The 17,885-nt window shown below is 37.6% G+C and overlaps 5 protein-coding genes across 5 annotated transcripts; 1 reads left to right on the top strand and 4 right to left on the bottom strand.

The window, feature by feature from the left end:
* Positions 1–527: 527 nt before the first annotated feature.
* Positions 528–2,710, bottom strand: LOC143220959 (polyglutamylase complex subunit TTLL1-like). The gene is made up of 9 exons (XM_076446507.1): positions 2,643–2,710; positions 2,350–2,502; positions 2,200–2,265; positions 1,935–2,113; positions 1,683–1,869; positions 1,422–1,623; positions 1,114–1,344; positions 744–853; positions 528–663 (listed from the first exon to the last, which is right to left on the bottom strand). The coding sequence occupies exons 1-9, from the start codon at positions 2,708–2,710 to the stop codon at positions 528–530; spliced, it is 1,332 nt and encodes a 443-aa protein (XP_076302622.1).
* A 1,972-nt stretch (positions 2,711–4,682) lies between these two features.
* LOC143220961 (large ribosomal subunit protein uL23m-like) lies at positions 4,683–5,355 on the bottom strand. The gene is made up of 3 exons (XM_076446509.1): positions 5,342–5,355; positions 4,949–5,225; positions 4,683–4,835 (listed from the first exon to the last, which is right to left on the bottom strand). Exons 1-3 carry the CDS (start codon positions 5,353–5,355, stop codon positions 4,683–4,685), a joined length of 444 nt encoding a protein of 147 aa, XP_076302624.1.
* A 643-nt stretch (positions 5,356–5,998) lies between these two features.
* On the top strand, positions 5,999–6,444 carry LOC143220957 (uncharacterized). Its single transcript, XM_076446504.1, has 2 exons — positions 5,999–6,227; positions 6,311–6,444. Exons 1-2 carry the CDS (start codon positions 5,999–6,001, stop codon positions 6,442–6,444), a joined length of 363 nt encoding a protein of 120 aa, XP_076302619.1.
* Positions 6,445–8,303: 1,859 nt separating this feature from the next.
* On the bottom strand, positions 8,304–8,816 carry LOC143220958 (uncharacterized; the record flags this gene model as incomplete). Its single annotated transcript, XM_076446506.1, has 1 exon — positions 8,304–8,816. A coding segment is annotated over one exon (513 nt), but the record flags the coding sequence as incomplete, so codon positions are not given.
* A 21-nt stretch (positions 8,817–8,837) lies between these two features.
* LOC143220960 (TWiK family of potassium channels protein 18-like) lies at positions 8,838–11,688 on the bottom strand. Its single transcript, XM_076446508.1, has 5 exons — positions 11,449–11,688; positions 10,935–11,295; positions 10,338–10,729; positions 9,768–10,215; positions 8,838–8,950 (listed from the first exon to the last, which is right to left on the bottom strand). Exons 1-5 carry the CDS (start codon positions 11,686–11,688, stop codon positions 8,838–8,840), a joined length of 1,554 nt encoding a protein of 517 aa, XP_076302623.1.
* Positions 11,689–17,885: the final 6,197 nt, after the last annotated feature.

Here is a 17,885-nt window from a genome sequence, read left to right as displayed (position 1 = left end):
AACGTTACACTCGGTTAACATGATTTAATTTTTGTTAAAGAAAAAACGAGGCGAGATTTTCACGATTTAATTGTCAAGCAGAGAAACGTTCCTCAGCGATTTAGTATAATTCCATCACAAATTTTGCAAAACGAATCCATCGCGGATTCACCACCATCGCAGAAGGAGATTCACCCTTGTGTACCGATTGATATAACGCGTTCGTCTCACTATACCGCGCATTTGTTACATGATTCGACGCCTCAAGTATTCGTACGCGTACAACTTCCCTTTGAGAAAATGTCGGCAAGTTACGATAAATTGTGCTGTGCGCGAACAAAATAAACTGCTCGGAATATATGCATTTCGAAGATTTGGTACATGCGCTTTGACGATAAAAGCCGACGAACCATGGTTGCTGCATCTACGCATGCCTCGGTTTCTGAACCTCCTCTCGATATCAGGTTCAGTGATACGTACTTTTCTGAAATAACACACGCATTTCTTTACTATTAATTCTTCTTTTTTGTTATTCAGAAACAAAACGTTTATTTCCATTTGCTCGAGGAGCCGCGGTACTTTCCGGATGAATATTCTTTGTCTTCTTGCATGCACAATTCTTCGTCCAAAAGGAGCTCGAAATTTCCTAGCGCTTCTGGTGGTGGGCATTTGTTCCATTTTACGCTGCATTATGTACACGATTGAGTTTAATTAAAATTGAAAACACAGTTTGCCAGAGGGAAATATAGATATATAGGACTTACTCTGGTACACCATCGGGTGGCACGACAATTGAAATTATGTTGTCAATTAGTTTGTATTTTAAAATTCGGTCATTTACTGTAGTGGAGGTCAACGATGGAGATGCATTTACCTATATAGATATGTACATACAGAGAGAGAGAAATGATTAATTAGTATAACAGGATAAAAGGATACTTATCTGAGATAAGTATATAGTTATATGCGATGTTTATATGTAATTAAAGACAATTCTAAATAATTATAGATGGCTAATGTGTGGTTGTACTTGACTATACTTGTTATTGTTACATGATCCTAGGCTATGGAACCAATTAATTAACTAGCCAACTTTAATTACAAACTAAAAGGATTATAGCGGGGTATGTAAACCTCTATAAGCCACGGTTTAAGATCATTATCGATGATAATGTCGTAGCCGTAGCACTCGAAACAGTGTCGATCGTTCGCCATAACTGGAGCAACAGCTTTCAAAGAATGCACAATACACCAAGTGATGTTCGCAAACAATTTTTCGGTAACCGCTTTCCCACGCGTGCTCTCCAAATACAGCCTCAAATTGTGTACACTCAGCTTACCACCGTGCTTGCTGTTGTATTCTTCCTGCAACAATGTCCTTTTTATTAAAATTTTATAGCGACTTCATACATGTTTCCTTCGCTTTCCAACAATTCACTTACACCATGCTTTTGTACAGATACGTTCGTAAGATGAACGTACATATTGTCCAATTCTTGAATACTAGTATCGTATTTGACGGTGCAGAACCGACAAAATCCCAGCTTGAACAGATACGCTTTCAGTGGTCGGAAAGATGTAATAAGAACGTATAATCGAAGATCGAACTTTTTTCCTCCGATCAAAAGTGGATTATCAATGTACCTAAAGAATGATCGTGATATTTCAACCCTGCATAAATGCGACGTATCGTAATCATATACCTAGATATTACGTATGACTCTTTCGTTAAATTCGGATTGAACGGATTTTTCGCCTCTCGGGACCATTTTTTTAATTTACTTAATTTATTAATCAGGAATATACCAGCCCCCTGCGATTTTCCACACGGCTTCATGATCCACGTGCTTTGCGGTGATTTTCGGTATTCCTCCACGAACATGTTATAATCTAAATATGCATTTGCCCAGTAAATATTTTAATTGCGACGTTAACAATGTTATACAATACTTGACCTGCTGGTAATACGAACGTGACAGGTATGAAATCGAGGTAAATATATTTTCCCGGACCATCGCTTCTTTCCGCTAAAGGATTTCCCTCGCGTTCCAATTCTTTCCGATAGCGCTTTATGTTTTTCACCAAAAGGTCCTTTCGAGTCAATTCATAGTGATTCGGAAAATGATTGATCATCCTAAAAAAAAAAATTGCGTGACTCTCGTGAAAATTTATCGTATTTAAAAAAAAGAAAAATTAAAATTGAGAAAGAAAATGTTTAACTGTTTGTCGTCCATTCTGTATCCGGTTTCTACGCTGAATATATTCCTACACGATTGAGTGACTGCCCTATAATGGTTTAAAAATCTTTTATGTAAAATAAAGAAGCAGCTTTTCACTGGTATTTATCATTTTATAAAAGAATGGTTTTACCAATAAAAATTCCAATCATCTTCCGGACCTACTTGAACCCATCCCCTTTTCTCGAAGTTATGTACTATCACGGACTTGTCCACGTCCGTGCAAAACGTCACTTTCGTCTTGTCCGTTCCACTTGTCGATACTCTGTAAACGTTTAGAACTTTTCTAAAAGAAAAAGAAAGATAGCTAATCATTGGTATTGAAACAATTTTTTCCTCCTTTTATGCCATAATTTTTTCCAATTGGTTCGATTCGTATTTTTCATTGTTTGATTTTGAAATACACTCTTTTTTATTTTGGTTTACCTGCCATAATTATTAGACACATTTAAATTTGTAACACGTCTATTTTCCGCTACTGTACTGGATGCCATGCCCTTTGATACTAGAAGTTAGATCGATTCACCGTGGATACATGAATTTTGAACATATCGAGTTCCTGCTTACGAAGAACGAATAAAAAAGCGATAAAGATGAGACAGAAATAAGATTTATGGCTAATCAATTTTTCTACCATAACCCATATCTATCGAAAATTAAACTATTTAACAACATAAGATTGCAGTTCCTTTCTTCGATATCCTTTAATCGTAACTTATATTAACATTAATTGCATGATTTATACGATTACGTTATGTATAAGCAAAGATATCATGTTTAACATTATAAACGAAATCGATTAAACGATCAATGATCGTTTCATTTTACCTTTTCGCCATGTCTATTTCTGACGCAACATACTTCCGATTGTAAATTGATCATAATTTTCCAAAATTTAACCTTTTATCGCAAACTAATCGGATCCTCGTATTCGAGGAAAAGGTTTATTTGGTTATACTGCGATATGTCAACAATCGATTCAACCTAACGAGTAGAGGTTGTCGTCCCGATGAAAACTAAGCGATTGATTTCAAGTGTGTTTATTTCACTCTTATTTTTTATCCATCTCTATTAACTGAACGTTCCACGTTCCACGTGCCAGAAACGCACAAGCGTGTCGACGGAGAAGACGTCTGCGGTCGTACAGTTCTTTTTATTAATGAAAAAAATTATCTTAGATTCCTGAGATTTTCGAATTGTGCTGTTAGTAATCATTTTGTGATCTTGGGTTCTCGCTTTATCCCTATTGGTTGGCATTTGCGTGGCGACAATTGTTCGTATTGCAGTGATTTTGCTACATAATTTGCTACATCAAGAAAACAAGTGATTTTTGTATAAGGTATAGTCATATTTAAAAAATTACATGGTGAAAAAAATATCTCTGACTCATAAGTATTTTACGATATAAATGTTAGTTTATATTCAGTTGTGTAATTTCGACCACACTTTTTTGGATTATATCGTTACATCTTCTTGGATGTGGTGGATGCGTAGTTAAAAGCACTATTTCATTTTATCGAAATGATATGCATTAAATGTTAGAAGTGACTCACAAAGAGATCATTATTACTTGCGAACCGGAAATTAAACGCTGCTTGAGAGTACCAAAAGCGTCACGAATATACGAGTGAATCATATTTGCGCATAGGAATTTGTGTCATGAATTTACGATTCAAAATGCGTCTTTCGTTAAGCAAACTGCAGTTTAGAAAGTATTAATTTAATAGAATAAATTTTTCTCTGCTTTGATTGCTGTAATATTGGGTACACTTCATAAGAAATTTATGAGTTATTGTATATTTCATTTGTTTTTATTTGTCAAAGAATATTTTTGTCATTAATTTGAATTATTTAAGTATAAACAATAATTATTTAGGTACAAACAATCAAAATGTACACCATATCAAAATTTGGTAATTATAAAGAGGGAAAGGTGGGTAGGGGAAGAGGAATAAGTTTAAAAACTGTACCTCATAATAAATGCTTATGTGAGAGACCACATTGTCATGTGTTGTGTAATGTTTGTGGTTATTGGACAAAGGGTAGAGTACGTTATTTCTGTCCTATTCATCCACAGGTGTGTTGCATTTGATATATCATGTTTTTAATGAACCAAAAGAGAACATTTGTTTTCTCTCTAATATTTGATTTTAACATGTATTATTTTTAACAACTTTTTTTTATTTCTTTCAGATAATTTTTTTGTTTGACATTGCTCAATGTCCGCAATGTAAATCTTATGCCTTTATGTTGAGTGAATTTTAAATGTTAAAAAGATAATACATTATTTGTTTAATTTTGTTATACGAGTATATACGTATATACGTACATTTTGTTTCGTTATTCCAACTATTACAAATGTAATCATTAAACATTTATATTTAGTTATAACATATATAAGGATATAAAAGGAGACAAATATAGATTAATTTGATGCAACTTTATTCTTATATTAGATTATAAAATTTACGTATGGAACCAACTGGGAATACTCGGCCAATTACATTTTTCTACAGCCTTTTGATAGTTATCCTTTAATGATTTCAAGTATAGCGCATTTTTGTCTTCTTCTTGTTCTTTTGGACATATATCAGGAAACGTAAATTCTTCGTCTTTATTCTGCAATTATATAAAGTGTACATTAACATAGAAGGTGTTTTCCATAAGAAATAATTTCTTATTTAATTACTAGAATTTTTTCTTATTTACTACAATTTTTCTGCAATACTTACTAGAATAACATATGCTATTTTCACATCGTCCTCTTTAGCAACAAATTTTTTTGATGGCATATATGTCTTTCCAAGAGCAATCCTAATTCTCACATGAATTGGATGTACATTGTAAATTTTTTCTAAATAATTCTTCACGTCATATCTTGTCATTTCCATTGAACAGTGAAACTGAACTACATTTTTTGGTTGGTTATGTACTGGTTTTACAAGCTTCAACCAAAAGTTTGGAAGAAATACCCGGAGTTGTGGGTTACCTTTCTGGTATAAAGGATACCTGAAAAATCAGATAAAATAATTAAAAAACTATAAAATAACTTCTAAATTATTTAATGTGATATACAATTTAGAAATATGTTAAATGTTAATTATATTCTTTATAATAATATTTACCAACGACTAGACATTGCGTCTCATTAAAAAAATGTACAGTTTATATTCAAGAGTAATAATATATTTCTGATTAACTTATATATCTGAAATATTTTATACGTAAACAATGTTCTATCAACGACTCATATTATACGAGGTTATGCTACAGCTTCCATTGGTTAATGCTAGATGGCGTAGTAGGTGCGTCTTAAGTTTAAATATATTATATTCTTTTTAAATTTAAAGCAATTTTAATATTTATATAAATCCGTTCTTTTTTGTGCTTTTTTTTTAATATATTTGTGTTAATATATTTATTTTTGGATAAATTAAAGCACCTGTCCATTTTGAAGAGATTAATTTCAATGGGATTTTTAAAAGTTTTATGTTCATTGGCGTTATAGCAAAATCGAGTTCTGCAATTCATTCAGTAATCGATCCCTACGTAACATTCAGCTTTTGAACCGATTCAGAGTGGTAAAAAAGACGTTTAAGTGTATTTCGGCAATGACTTCTTTCTTTGGCAAAATTAACAAGAATATGGTTCACGAAATTGTTTTACAAACAGGCCCGTTTTGACAACGAAACGTGTCGGAAGAGTTTATTATTAATTTTACGAAATAAGGGATTAGATTCAACGCTTTTCAAAATTTCGATAATAAAGATTTTTAACCGAAGATGAGCTGCGATTTACTACCAGAATGGCTGAATCTTTTCCTCGATGATGTGGAAACTACTTTATGTTTGCCGATATTGCTCATCATGATTCTTTGTACTGTTCAATTTATAATTAATCACGCTATGGATATTGGACTTACCTTCTATCAGAATATAATGCAGAAATCGGATGAAGACGACGATGAAGATGACAAGGAGAAGGGTGAAGATTTAATGAGCAAGATTAGAGGTTTTGCTTTTATCTTTTTTTTTACATTTTTTAAATGTTGTTTTAATATACTTTTTTATAATTTCAAACTATTTCTTCTATAGGGTATTTATGTAACATTTCTTGTGGATTTAATAATGTCAATTCGAAGCCGGAAGAAAGCGTAGCTCCAACTATACCTAGACCAAATTCGCAAGAAGAGGAGTGGGATTATTGCGAGGATGATGAAGTAAAATGACAAATATGTAACGCGGGAAAAATTATAAGCTTCACTGATAAGTAATATATTGACTCTAATAAACAACATAACCGAAAAGATAATGAGATGAAATTAATAGAAAAAGGGGAATATGTATCTTACTTTATCTTATTCTTATATAAACAGTGCTGCCTATTTTTAATTTATAAACTTTGCGAATCTACAAAAAATAAATGGATCTGTCTTCAGTCTTTTAAAAGAGTTTCGAATCGTTTATTTCTTCGTTTCTTTTTCGCAGCAGTCGCTACATTTTCTGATAAAAAGAATTCGAAAGTAGATGAAACAGAGGATGTAATTGAGCGAGATAAAGGATTACGATATAGTATGGAAATCTGAATTTCTCATTTTATACGATTCAAAAAAATTTCTTCTCGTTTATTAACAATAAGTCGTCAATAAATCCTCGATTATGTTAGTCCAAGGATTTAAAGCTACAAAAAAACCAAGTCCAAGTTGTGATTGTTCGATACTTTTACTTCGTCTCCGTTTAATGAAAACTCAATGAATGTCAAGAAAGAAACACGCGTATAAACAGCATATCCGAACACTCGTTTGAGCCTTGATCTAGCCTGGCGGTCGAGTAACATTTTTCTCGCCGATAATGTCGCCTCGTTCAGAAAATTTCATCCGAAAGTCTAGATTCGATCGTTACGTTATCCATGCTGTTCCTTTTAAACGTTTCATTTCGTCTCATTTTCCACGATAAATTTGATCGCCCAACCACTCACTTATATGATAGTTTTATTCTTACACTTGTTTATCGACCTCGTATTAAAATTAAGCGGTGTTCGACGTTCGATTAAACGAGTTCTCTTAAAAGTTACACTAGGACAGACCGTCTCTTAACTGTGCACGTCTTTTTTTTTTTTTTCTATATTTTATATTTATCTGTCTTTTTGTATCAATATTAATTGAACCACCTGTCTGTGGTTTTTTAAGGCTATCTTCTTTTCGTTTTTAACATTACCTCTTTCTTCTAGAACTTCTTTAGTTAACGTCCGGTTCGAAGATCAAGAAAATCACTCCGTGAGGTATCGAATTAGCAAATATCCGTCGAAAAGTTTGCACGAAAAGTCGAATCAAAGCTTGTACCAAACTGAACGTTTTTTAAACAAAGAATTATCTGTTCTCGATTGTCGTGTCCATGACGTAAAAAGGAAAACGAGGAAACGAGGATTCTTAGAAGAAAGAGGCGATGCGTATAAGTACATTTTAATAATTCACACAACTCACACGAAGAAAATCCGACCGTCTTGAGTAACCTAGCAACGGTAATGGTAAGAAGAAGAGTATCAGCAGCAATAAGAGTAATAAATAGTATTACAGTAACAGTAGTTATAATGTAAACGGTAAAAATCTAGTGTCTTTCATTACGGCGATCCATTACGCTCATAAAAATCCTCAAAATCCGCCGATTTTCGTTTCAGACACCTTCGTTGTTCGAAGTTCGTGCCCTAGAGTCTGGAAATCTATACACGATTTTCCTCCAACAACCGTCACTGGATATTTCTTCTTTTTCACAGTACGATCGAAGAGTACTAATTACAATCATTTAAGGATACCTCGATTACTTTGCTCTTCATAGTCACCTAGGAGAAACCGATTATTATCTAATTTCCCCATTCATCTCTAGCCTCTACCCCATTCCTTTTCCTCTTCGTCATTCAACACGCATTCGTCATACGTTTAATCCGCAAAATAATTCCATTCGTGTTTAACTCCACGACGATCTTCTTGCCAGAACAATCAAAACACAGAACACATTCCACCAACATTCTTTCATTTATCCAACTTCAAATTTTTTTTTCATTTTAACACTCTCATCCATGATAGTAGCGTCACATGAAAACATTATCCAAACCGGAGGCATTTTTCCTAGTGGGTGTAGAGGTTGCGCAACTCACGCCTTCGTCCTCGAACGTGACCATCTTCTCGCGGCTTCTGGTCGCGGTCCCAGGGCATTCTAGCAACCTGGTCTGAGTAGACGGTGCGGTGTTCGATGCAGAGGCTATCGGCGGCGTAACAGCCGACGAGGGACGCAGAACTGAAGTAGGCGGCGGCGGTGGTACAGCCATGTCGGTGACTGCTGCCGCTGCCAGGTTGAACTCGCTCACGCTTCTAGGCACGAAGTATTCGAAATGCAAGGAACTCTCCTGCTGACGGTGCTGATGATGCTGATGATGATACTGCGTCGGGGACAGACAGCTACGTCTTAAAGATTGCGCGCGTTGAAACTGTTGGGTCGAAGAGTTTCTGGATTCAGACGGTGTCTTTTTTCGTGGTAAAGAATGATGACCTGGCGATGGCTTTATGGCAGTGTTGGTCGTGTGGGCCAGGAGCTTCCCGTCCCCGGGACTCCTGGCCTGATGCTGTCAGGATGCTGGCACCATGGACATGGCGATTGCTTCTTCTTCTTGTTCGGACAATCGCGAGTCGCTGGTGCCTCCTCCGTCATCCAGGTCGGCCTTGAGCTCAGGACCGGTACCTGGCAGATGAGAACAGGATTTATGGCCTATCGCGAAAAAGATTACCGTGTTTTTGTCTTTCTTTTTTTCAACTTGATTATATAATGTTCTTTTCTTTTTGCTTTTTCAATGAAGGGGTTATGCAAAGTGGTCAAGATGCCCGATCGAAATCCCCGACGCGAGTGGATCAGAACCGCTCTACGTGCAAAGCGAATGAGAGCTCAATTCCTTTGTTTCTGACGCTTTTGACACTTTGAGCCTGAGCTCGTTTGGAAACGCAGTTTCTACTTTGGAGTGGCAAGCTGAAGCTTTGATTGTTACACGAGCGCGAACAGAAGGTAGTTACCTACGTTATTATACCCTTCCTTTCGTATGCGAAAAAGAAAAAAATATAGATTATTCTTTGCAGGTAATATACTGGGATTTCTAGATGTATTCAAGATTACGAGTTAACGCATTTTTCGTAAATATCGAAAGAAATGACAGAGAATTACAGAAAACGTTTCGATCAAATGTAAACTTTCGGTCTATCTGCCAGAGTTATTTTCTTAAGTTTACCACACCAAAAAATATCGCGGAACTAGAGTAAATCCAAATTATAAATTATCTAACAAGTGTAATTTTTTTTTTTTAGGCATTCGATCACGCGACGACATCACCGCTGCTAAAGAATTACCGCTGGTTTATACACGGTGTTACTCATACTTATGTATAGGAATAACGTATCACAGCCAGGCTCAAAGCGTTTAAGCAAGTATCTAAAGCGTGGCCGGGTAAAATAGCTTTTCGCCCGGAACGATCTAGCGGTTCCCCGTCGAATGCCTGCATCAGGGATACCTGTACCACCGATAGGTCCGACCACCACCCCCGACGACATGCCGCAGGTTCTACCGAAGACCCTGACCACGCGTACCACCTCCTCCTGGACGAGGTTGAAGCACATGGCGATCAGGCCCATCCCGGCGAGTATGTAGAGCGAGCAGGCACACAGGCTGAGCTCCTCCAGGGTGGCGGATGCGGCGTTTCGTCCAACGGGCATCAGGTCACCGAAACCGATCGTTCCGAGGCTGGTGAAGCAGAAGTAACCACCTTCCAGGAGGCTCCAACCTTCCAGACGGTTGAACATCACCGCGCCACCGCATATGTAGATTAGCATAATCACTAGACAGAGACTGATCGGTATCCTCACGGGATTCGTTTCCACCACGTATCCCGGTGATGAGTTCGTTGACAGGGATAACGAACATGGGTGAAAGTGTCGTTTACTGTTTCCTGACGTCACGTCCTGCGGGAAATTCGAATGTTTTTTTTTTTTCGTATTATTCGTCCAGTGTTATCGCGGCAATTAATCCAACATTAATATATTCTAACTGTGAAATCGTGTTTTCAGAATGAAACGCGTTATACCTGAAGAGCGGCGGTGGAGCTAGTGGTAGCATGGAGTAGGCCTTCGCTTCCACAATCCAGCAATATGGCGCTACTGGTGCCCCTAGTTCCTAAATCGTCGCAGGAGCTTTCTCTGCTAGCGGAATAGTAATTTCCAGATTTCGAGTCGACGTGGTTATCGTATCTGTAAGTTTTGCTCATAATACCGCCTACAGGAGGTGGCGGCGGCGGCGGTTGTTGCTTTCTGCTGCAATTTCGAGGCCTGCACAGCCGGCCGTACAAACGACGAAAGCTTCTTGAGAGGACGTCGCCAACCGTGCTTAAGTAGACTAGCATTAGGGGAATCCCGGCCAGAGCATACAGTATTGTGATGAAACGACCCCACACTGTGCGAGGCGCCACGCTACCATATCCTGAAACGCCAATCGACAGAATCGTGTCACAATCCCTATTATTAAGGGAACAGGCGAGAGCTGGTTGAATACGAGGCGTTTATTAAAGCGTAATGAGAGTAGCTTGAGCCAAGTAAGTTTATCGATCTTATTTATGAAAACAAAAATAAGTAGATTAAAGGTCATATATCACGTAAATAACACGTTGACATTGATATATTCTTACCAATGGTAGTGATCAGCGTCAGGGAGTATAATAGACTACCACTGAAAGTCCATCGCCGATGTGGTCTTCTGTCCATCGAATGGTCCCTGGATCGAGAGGATGGTCCAACTGGATCGTACTGCGAGGAAGTCCTCTTGAGACCTCGTGCCAGGTTCTCTTGGAACTCGATCACTTCCTGGGTCGCCAAACGCGTCCAGTTTTCCTTGTACAGTACATTCAAGTCCTCTGTGATACTCCAAAGCTTTTCAACAGTGCGAGTTCTCAGTTCCACAGCTGCACTCTCGTCCTCGAGATTAGACACAATGTATGATCCTCCATCGGATTTGGAACTCCCGGAAACGAGCAAGTCATTTGCTGAATCCTGTGATAAGGAACGGAAATTTGATTCTTCTATTCAACCGATGATTAAAAGATCTTTAATAAAAAGATTCGGTAAGTCGATATATTAATTTAAAACATCTTTACCAATTTTTCAAGAATATATATTCCTTCCTCTTTCTTTTACTACACTCACCGACTTGAGGCCACCTTCGAGCGCCATGAACGCGAACGCGCCCAGCAAGGTGTACCCCAGCACAAGCACACAGACCCCCAGACTGGCCAACAGTCCCGGCGTTTTAGTAGATGTCGCTGTACTACAGCTACAGCAACAACACAACAACTCCGCTCCCCTGACGGAAGCGTTGATCGCGTTCGCGTTCCTTCCTGGACAGCATCTCGGCGCCCTCTGATAGTAGTCGCCGGCGCTCTGCATCGTTTCAGCCCGTCTGCACGCCGCTACCGGCAGCCTCCTCGCTGCTGCAGCTGCAGCTGCAGGTGCAGCGACCGACGCCGCAGCTGCAGCCGCAACCGGTCGCCTCCTATCGTTCCACTATCCTCCCTCGAGCCTCGTCCATTTGGTGCGCTGGCAAGCCTATCGCAGAGATTAGTCGTGATCCCATTAGATCTTGTCGCGCCTCTACGTTGCCCTAATTGCTCCTTACTGGCGATTAGGGCCTCCGGAGACGCTCGAGAGAACGTCCTTCTGCTATAGGTGTCGGTGACGAGTGCTATGGTCATGTGAGTCTGGAGATGCGATCGAGTGACGAGTGTGAGCTCAGGGGGATGGGATTGGGTGTATGAGCGACGATGCTAGAGTGCAAGATGATTAATTAAGGAGAATGTAGAATTTGATTGGATCTTCAGAGGGTGAGTGTGTTTAGCGTGTTTGAGACGTGTAACAGATGCATTTGAACTTCAGTTCTGAGTATTAGTTTACGTTTCAGGGACATAACTTGGGTCACGCGATGCTACGTCGGATGGTCAGTATGAGAGATATAAGTACATTTAATTCTTCTGATTTTTAATACGCAGATACCAATAACGCGTACGTATAGTTATATTTTCTATACTATAATATCTTATAAGTTTACATTTTCAGTTTGTTTTTATACATTGTAATATACTTGTTGATATTTGCAGTGTGTTTATTTCGATTTGTGGTTCGTTTACATTCTTGAATTATTTATATTTTTATTCGAGCATTTATATTCTCGTTTGTTAGGAATCTCCTTTCCATATTTTTTTCTATTTCTTTATCCGATGTTATATTAAAATTAAATCGGTTTCTTGTAACAAGAGGCGCGAGTTTTTCATAAAATCCTAAGAATCCCTTTATCGCATGCAGTCGTCAGCTTCATTTCGCGAATCTTCGTTGAAACGACGTCGTTAGTGTATTCGTGTAGGAGGCGACGTGCCAGGAAAAAAGGAATAAACCACGCTTCGAACAACAGCCAGCAAGCTAAAACCTACGAATCTTTCGTGTAACGAGAGAATCTTTTTTTCTTCTTTTTCTCCGCATATCTATTTTGAAATCTAACTTATTCTTTTTCACGATTAGAATTCTAAGTACAACAGAATTGCCGTTATTACAAACAGTCGGTATTTAGACTTAGAGTTTACAGATTACATCTTGCTATTAATTCGCATACTGAAACTGTGTTATTCTAAGTATAAATTTAACTACGAGTAAAATAATAAAAATAGAATTTTTATAATTTTGAAAACTGCAGTGGCAAAATAATAGAATAGATTTTCCTGGAGCAGAATATTATGTAATTTCCTTCTCGTAAACGTAACATCGATAATCTCCGATTATCTTTCATATCGAATGTATTTCCCGCCTATTTTCACGCTTCGTAGCATTTTGAAAATTCGCGCCATAGGCCATAGGATGTGTACCCAGTAAGAGAATCGACTCGCGACCAGCTAGTTCCGTGCTCGTATTTTTCAATTTCCTGCCGGGCCTCGACCCATTACGGGAAGTTAATAATCGGACGGCTCGATTTCCCGAAATAAATGTCCCGTTTTCGCGCTTTCAGCCGGCCCTCCGCGAGGAGAGTCCCGCTTGCTGATAAAGCGATCGTCCCGTCGCGTGTATATGCGCAGAAATAGCCACGATCGAGCTTCGAACTAACCTATACAACTCCCGCGTACTTTTCATGTGTATATACGTATGTACTCTCGAATAGCTACTATACAGCGTACACTGTTTATACTTGTTCGAAACATGGAAAATTCTAATTTTAACATTAATGGGGTAGATGTCTCGAGGGTTGATCCCTTTGAGCTTCGAAGGCAAACTTTTTTTTTCGTCCTTGATGTTTCAGAGTTGGGAAGTTACGAGATGAGAAGATATACATTCACAATCGAATTAAGTTTTATACGTTGACTTGTGCCGCTGCTGCGGCTTTTACCAGGTTCGTTTCGTTATTTTATTAAACTTGTATATTTGGTTATTACGGTTAGTATTGTACGAGTAAAATAATAATTGGAATTTATTTATTTTTCAGAATAACACGGAAACAGATTTATCATCTTTAACTCGAGATGTATGGTGAACTTGATCATTTCGAATAATAAATATTATGTGAAATACACTGAAAACGTACATTGTTTTATAGGAAGATTGAGATTGAAATGTATTAAACGAAATGAAGTATTCTATGTTCGACGAAAAGTAAGAGAAGAAATTAACTTTTACTCGTGTTGAAATTAAACGTCACTCAAAAGATTTCCGTACTAAATGTTAATAAGTATGCGCTTTATTTCATGTATTATTTTTATATTTTCAAATAATTGCGAACGATACTGTACATGGCTGTACAACTCTATGCTGCTATCACGGTGTGGACTACATCGTAAACTATTCCGTTTTTCTCTCTCTGTTGAGCTGGTCGTCTCATTGTCCCTCGACGAGCATTTGAATACCGTCTACACGTGTATCGCGCTTACGTATCTCTGTTTCGACTGGAGAACGTGCACGTGTTTCCAAGCAAATGAGTTTTTTTTCTCTTTTCTTTTGATCTTTTGATTATTTTTTTTCCATGAAAAAAAAAATTTTTCCTATAAGATCAAAATTGTTAAACAAACCGAACTTATGGAAATTTTGTGTGTTTTAGTCGCACGTGTCAGGAGGAAAGAATTTCATGTATGGCGTTATCGAATTTGGAATTGTATAAAGAGAATTAGAATTCGGTATGATTAGCCGATTTCTAGTTAGCATCTCTTCAAATAATCAGGCTTTAGGCAAACAGAGTTCCTGGCTTTTTCTTGATCAACGCTCAGCAAGTTTAAAAGCAATCAGGCTTCCATCAATCAGTCTTTAGTTAGTATCTCTTGGAGCAATCAAGCTCGTAGCGATCAGCTTTTGAATAATTATACTTCTACCATGTCAGAACGATATTTACTTTTGAAATATTCTCTGCGCTAATTTTTCATAATTTTTAATAATATATAAAAATTATTCGAGAATCTTGAGATTGTTGTTTGGAGCAAACATGTTTCGTTTTTCTCCGAATTATCGGGAAGGAAGGTAGCGTTTTGATGTTTGTATTTTTAAATAAATGAGGTGAAAATTATATTTCAGTGGTCACTCGTTAACTAATGTGAAGCGATGTAAATAAAAAGGAGGTTGCCAAGGGGTGAATGGGGATCAGCGAGTGTAAATAAGTGCCACCCTTTGTTTACGGGCGTATGTGAAAGCGATGGAGGGTATGAAAGGGTTATTTTTCATAATTTTTCTATTATTAATTTCCGGGACATAATTGTGACTGAATGACATATTTTAAGACGAATAAAACGCTATTGTACATCGATAAGAATGCCAAAGATGTGCACGAGAAAAAGTTCGAGCAAAAAGTGAACTCATCAGTTCCTACATTTCCTCGTTTCTTCGTTTAAATTCCAATATTTAAAATGAGAGAAAAGAGAACTATCTCGCGCGAATAGAATTTATATTGATCAATTAATATCTCAAATAGGAAAAAGGAAATGTGACAAATGTTTACCATAAGATGGAACAATATTCCAATCAACGATAAAAGAAAAATCAGTAGTGGAAATTGTATAATGGTACGTATAATCTAAAAATCGTCAAATCAATGTAATATTAACTAATAGACAGATGTATGTGGTAATTGATTAACACCGTCTGTTTAAAGAAGAGAAGAGGAGACAAGAAGCGACAAGGTGAATATTTTGTCAGAAAAATACTGGCAGAAATTGCAGCTGTGGAACAGGGGTACGAGGCACAACCGTGAACTGTTGTACACCGGTGTCGTGCGGCGGTGTATGTGGAGCGTACAAGGGAAAGATAGAAGGATTCGCAGCCGCCCCAGTTGAAGCATTGTACCGTGGTTACCAGAGATAAGGCATGAAATTAAATTCGACGGAATGTGGGTCGTCGTGGCATCCCTCCTTTCGCGGCTGTCCTACGGCCAACGACGACGTCGACGCCAACGTCGTCGCGAGCGCACACTAACGTCCTCCGCGTCGTCGACCATGTTCCCGAGAGCGTGGAAAGCTACACGGTGCTTCAAAATCGCTGGTCAACCGGAGAAATAGGTTGTCGAGAGCGATGGAAAGAATATATTTCTTCTACGATAACGGTAGAAAAATAGTTGCAAAGCGAAGATAACGTTTAACGTAAGTATAATGAAATTAAAATGTAAAATATTATAACACTCGAATCGTTCTATTTCTGCTTTCAGTCATTGGATTCTCGTAAATGCATCAATACGCTGTTCTGTATTTATTTGAAACGAAGAATTAAGGAAACTAGTACCTTGTGAATATATATCGAATTTCGTTTGGTCGTTTAGTAAGAAGATTTAGAAGTTTAAGATTCTCGACTAGGAAATTAATTTTATTGCATGAAAAATTTTGAATAATATACTTTTATTTCATTTATAATTCGCATTGCATTTCGAATTTTTAATTTTGGTGTTGTTTAATGATAGCACTTGGTCTGCTTGTAATTCTGAAACACCCTGTATGTCACGTAGAAGGAGAATTTACGATTGAACGTGTTCGTTGAATCGAGACGAATTGCTAAATGCAATAAAAAGGAGACGTGGAAAAATCGGTCGACCGAATGTGGAAACGTCTGTCTGTCCCTCCTTTAGGAAAATTTGATCGATGAAGGGATAGATCTTTCCTTTTTGTTTAATGATTGATAAGATGGTTTAATCGATAGGGTTTACGTTTGAGAAATTTTAGAATGAAAGCGTTTTGCGATTGATCTTGATGGCTAGAAAATTACGCTACAACGTTTTCAGGAAATTGATAAGAATCGTCAGGAAATTACTTAAAAAAAAAAATGAAAAAGTTTATAACGGAGAAAAATAATTAAACTCCCCATTTTTCGCGAAACAGACATTTATAAAAATTACCGAAGAAATAAAAAAATTAAAGATAGGTAGAAAATTGTAAAACGCTAGGTATGTAGATATTTGAATTCCTGTTCGATTAAATATCGACGTGAACTCGATATTTCGACCGTGTTCGATTACCTTTATTGCAGATGGCGTAACTGTTCGCAGTAACGTACAGGAACGTTGGAGATCCAACGAACCGATCGGGACACGATCGGACCGAGCATCTGTTGTCAGGTGGTAAACGCGAAGGAATCGCAATCCCCTGGGGATAGGGCAGTTTAATTGGAATTGATGCTGCAAACCCAGCGCTACAATCGACGCAGGTCTAACGCGCGTAACTAATTAACACGCCGGAGATAATCCAAGTGAATCGCGTCTAAGCAATAGCTCCCCCGTGACGGAGGCGATCAAACGACAATGGAGGTTATGGGAACGGCAGAGATCGAATGTTATGAATAACAAAACTTTGCGCGGTTCTCATATACTGCACGTAACTCTATCGAACAAAATCCAGCTTCTCTTACTGCAGAAAGGTAAGAGATAACGAGATTTACAAGATTTGTCAATTAATCGATTTTAAAGTGGAACTTTCGCTGTTACAGTCAATGAGATTAAAAATAGAATCAAAGGAGAGTCGTTTCCTTTGGGTATTAAAATAGAATATTGTCGGTTCTACCCGTGCCTTCGTTTATTGCAAATTTATGCAATATGATGCGTTTAATTATCGCATATAACATGGTAAGCTGTTTAAAGTATCATTTCTTTCATCAATCGTAGCTTTTTTTATGTGAACATATAGTTTAAATTAAGAAAGTAAATAAGAGAGATTTAAATAGTTACGATTCGTTACTTCAATGATATTATATAAATCTAGATAAATACATTTGATTCGTAGAACATAGCTAGAATTCGCGAAATCTTTCTGTACATTACGGAACAGCCACTAGTAATTTATTCAAATACCGAATCACTGTTCACAGGAGGACACTCTAGGAGCACCGTCAGATTTTCCTCGCAATTTCGTTTGAAATTCCGTTAGAACAGGAAATTCGTCTCGAAATTCACCGATTTCGAGAGCACTTCCAAAAGTTCGTGGTCTCGAACGTAGAATACCGCGATGCATCGAGAAATTTCGTTTATCTGCCGGCTCTTCGTGCGATTACAGAATTTAAACTCAATTCCTGTACGCTTCTACGTTCTATGGACTAACCTATTTGATCGGGATTATGTATTACGTTTCCTTGGAGGTGTCTCT

Source organism: Lasioglossum baleicum, unplaced genomic scaffold (genome assembly GCF_051020765.1).
Source record: "Lasioglossum baleicum unplaced genomic scaffold, iyLasBale1 scaffold1771, whole genome shotgun sequence".
Lineage (NCBI taxonomy): Eukaryota > Metazoa > Arthropoda > Insecta > Hymenoptera > Halictidae > Lasioglossum > Lasioglossum baleicum.
Note: the sequence above shows the minus strand (reverse complement) of the source record. Positions and strands in the feature narration are given on the sequence as shown.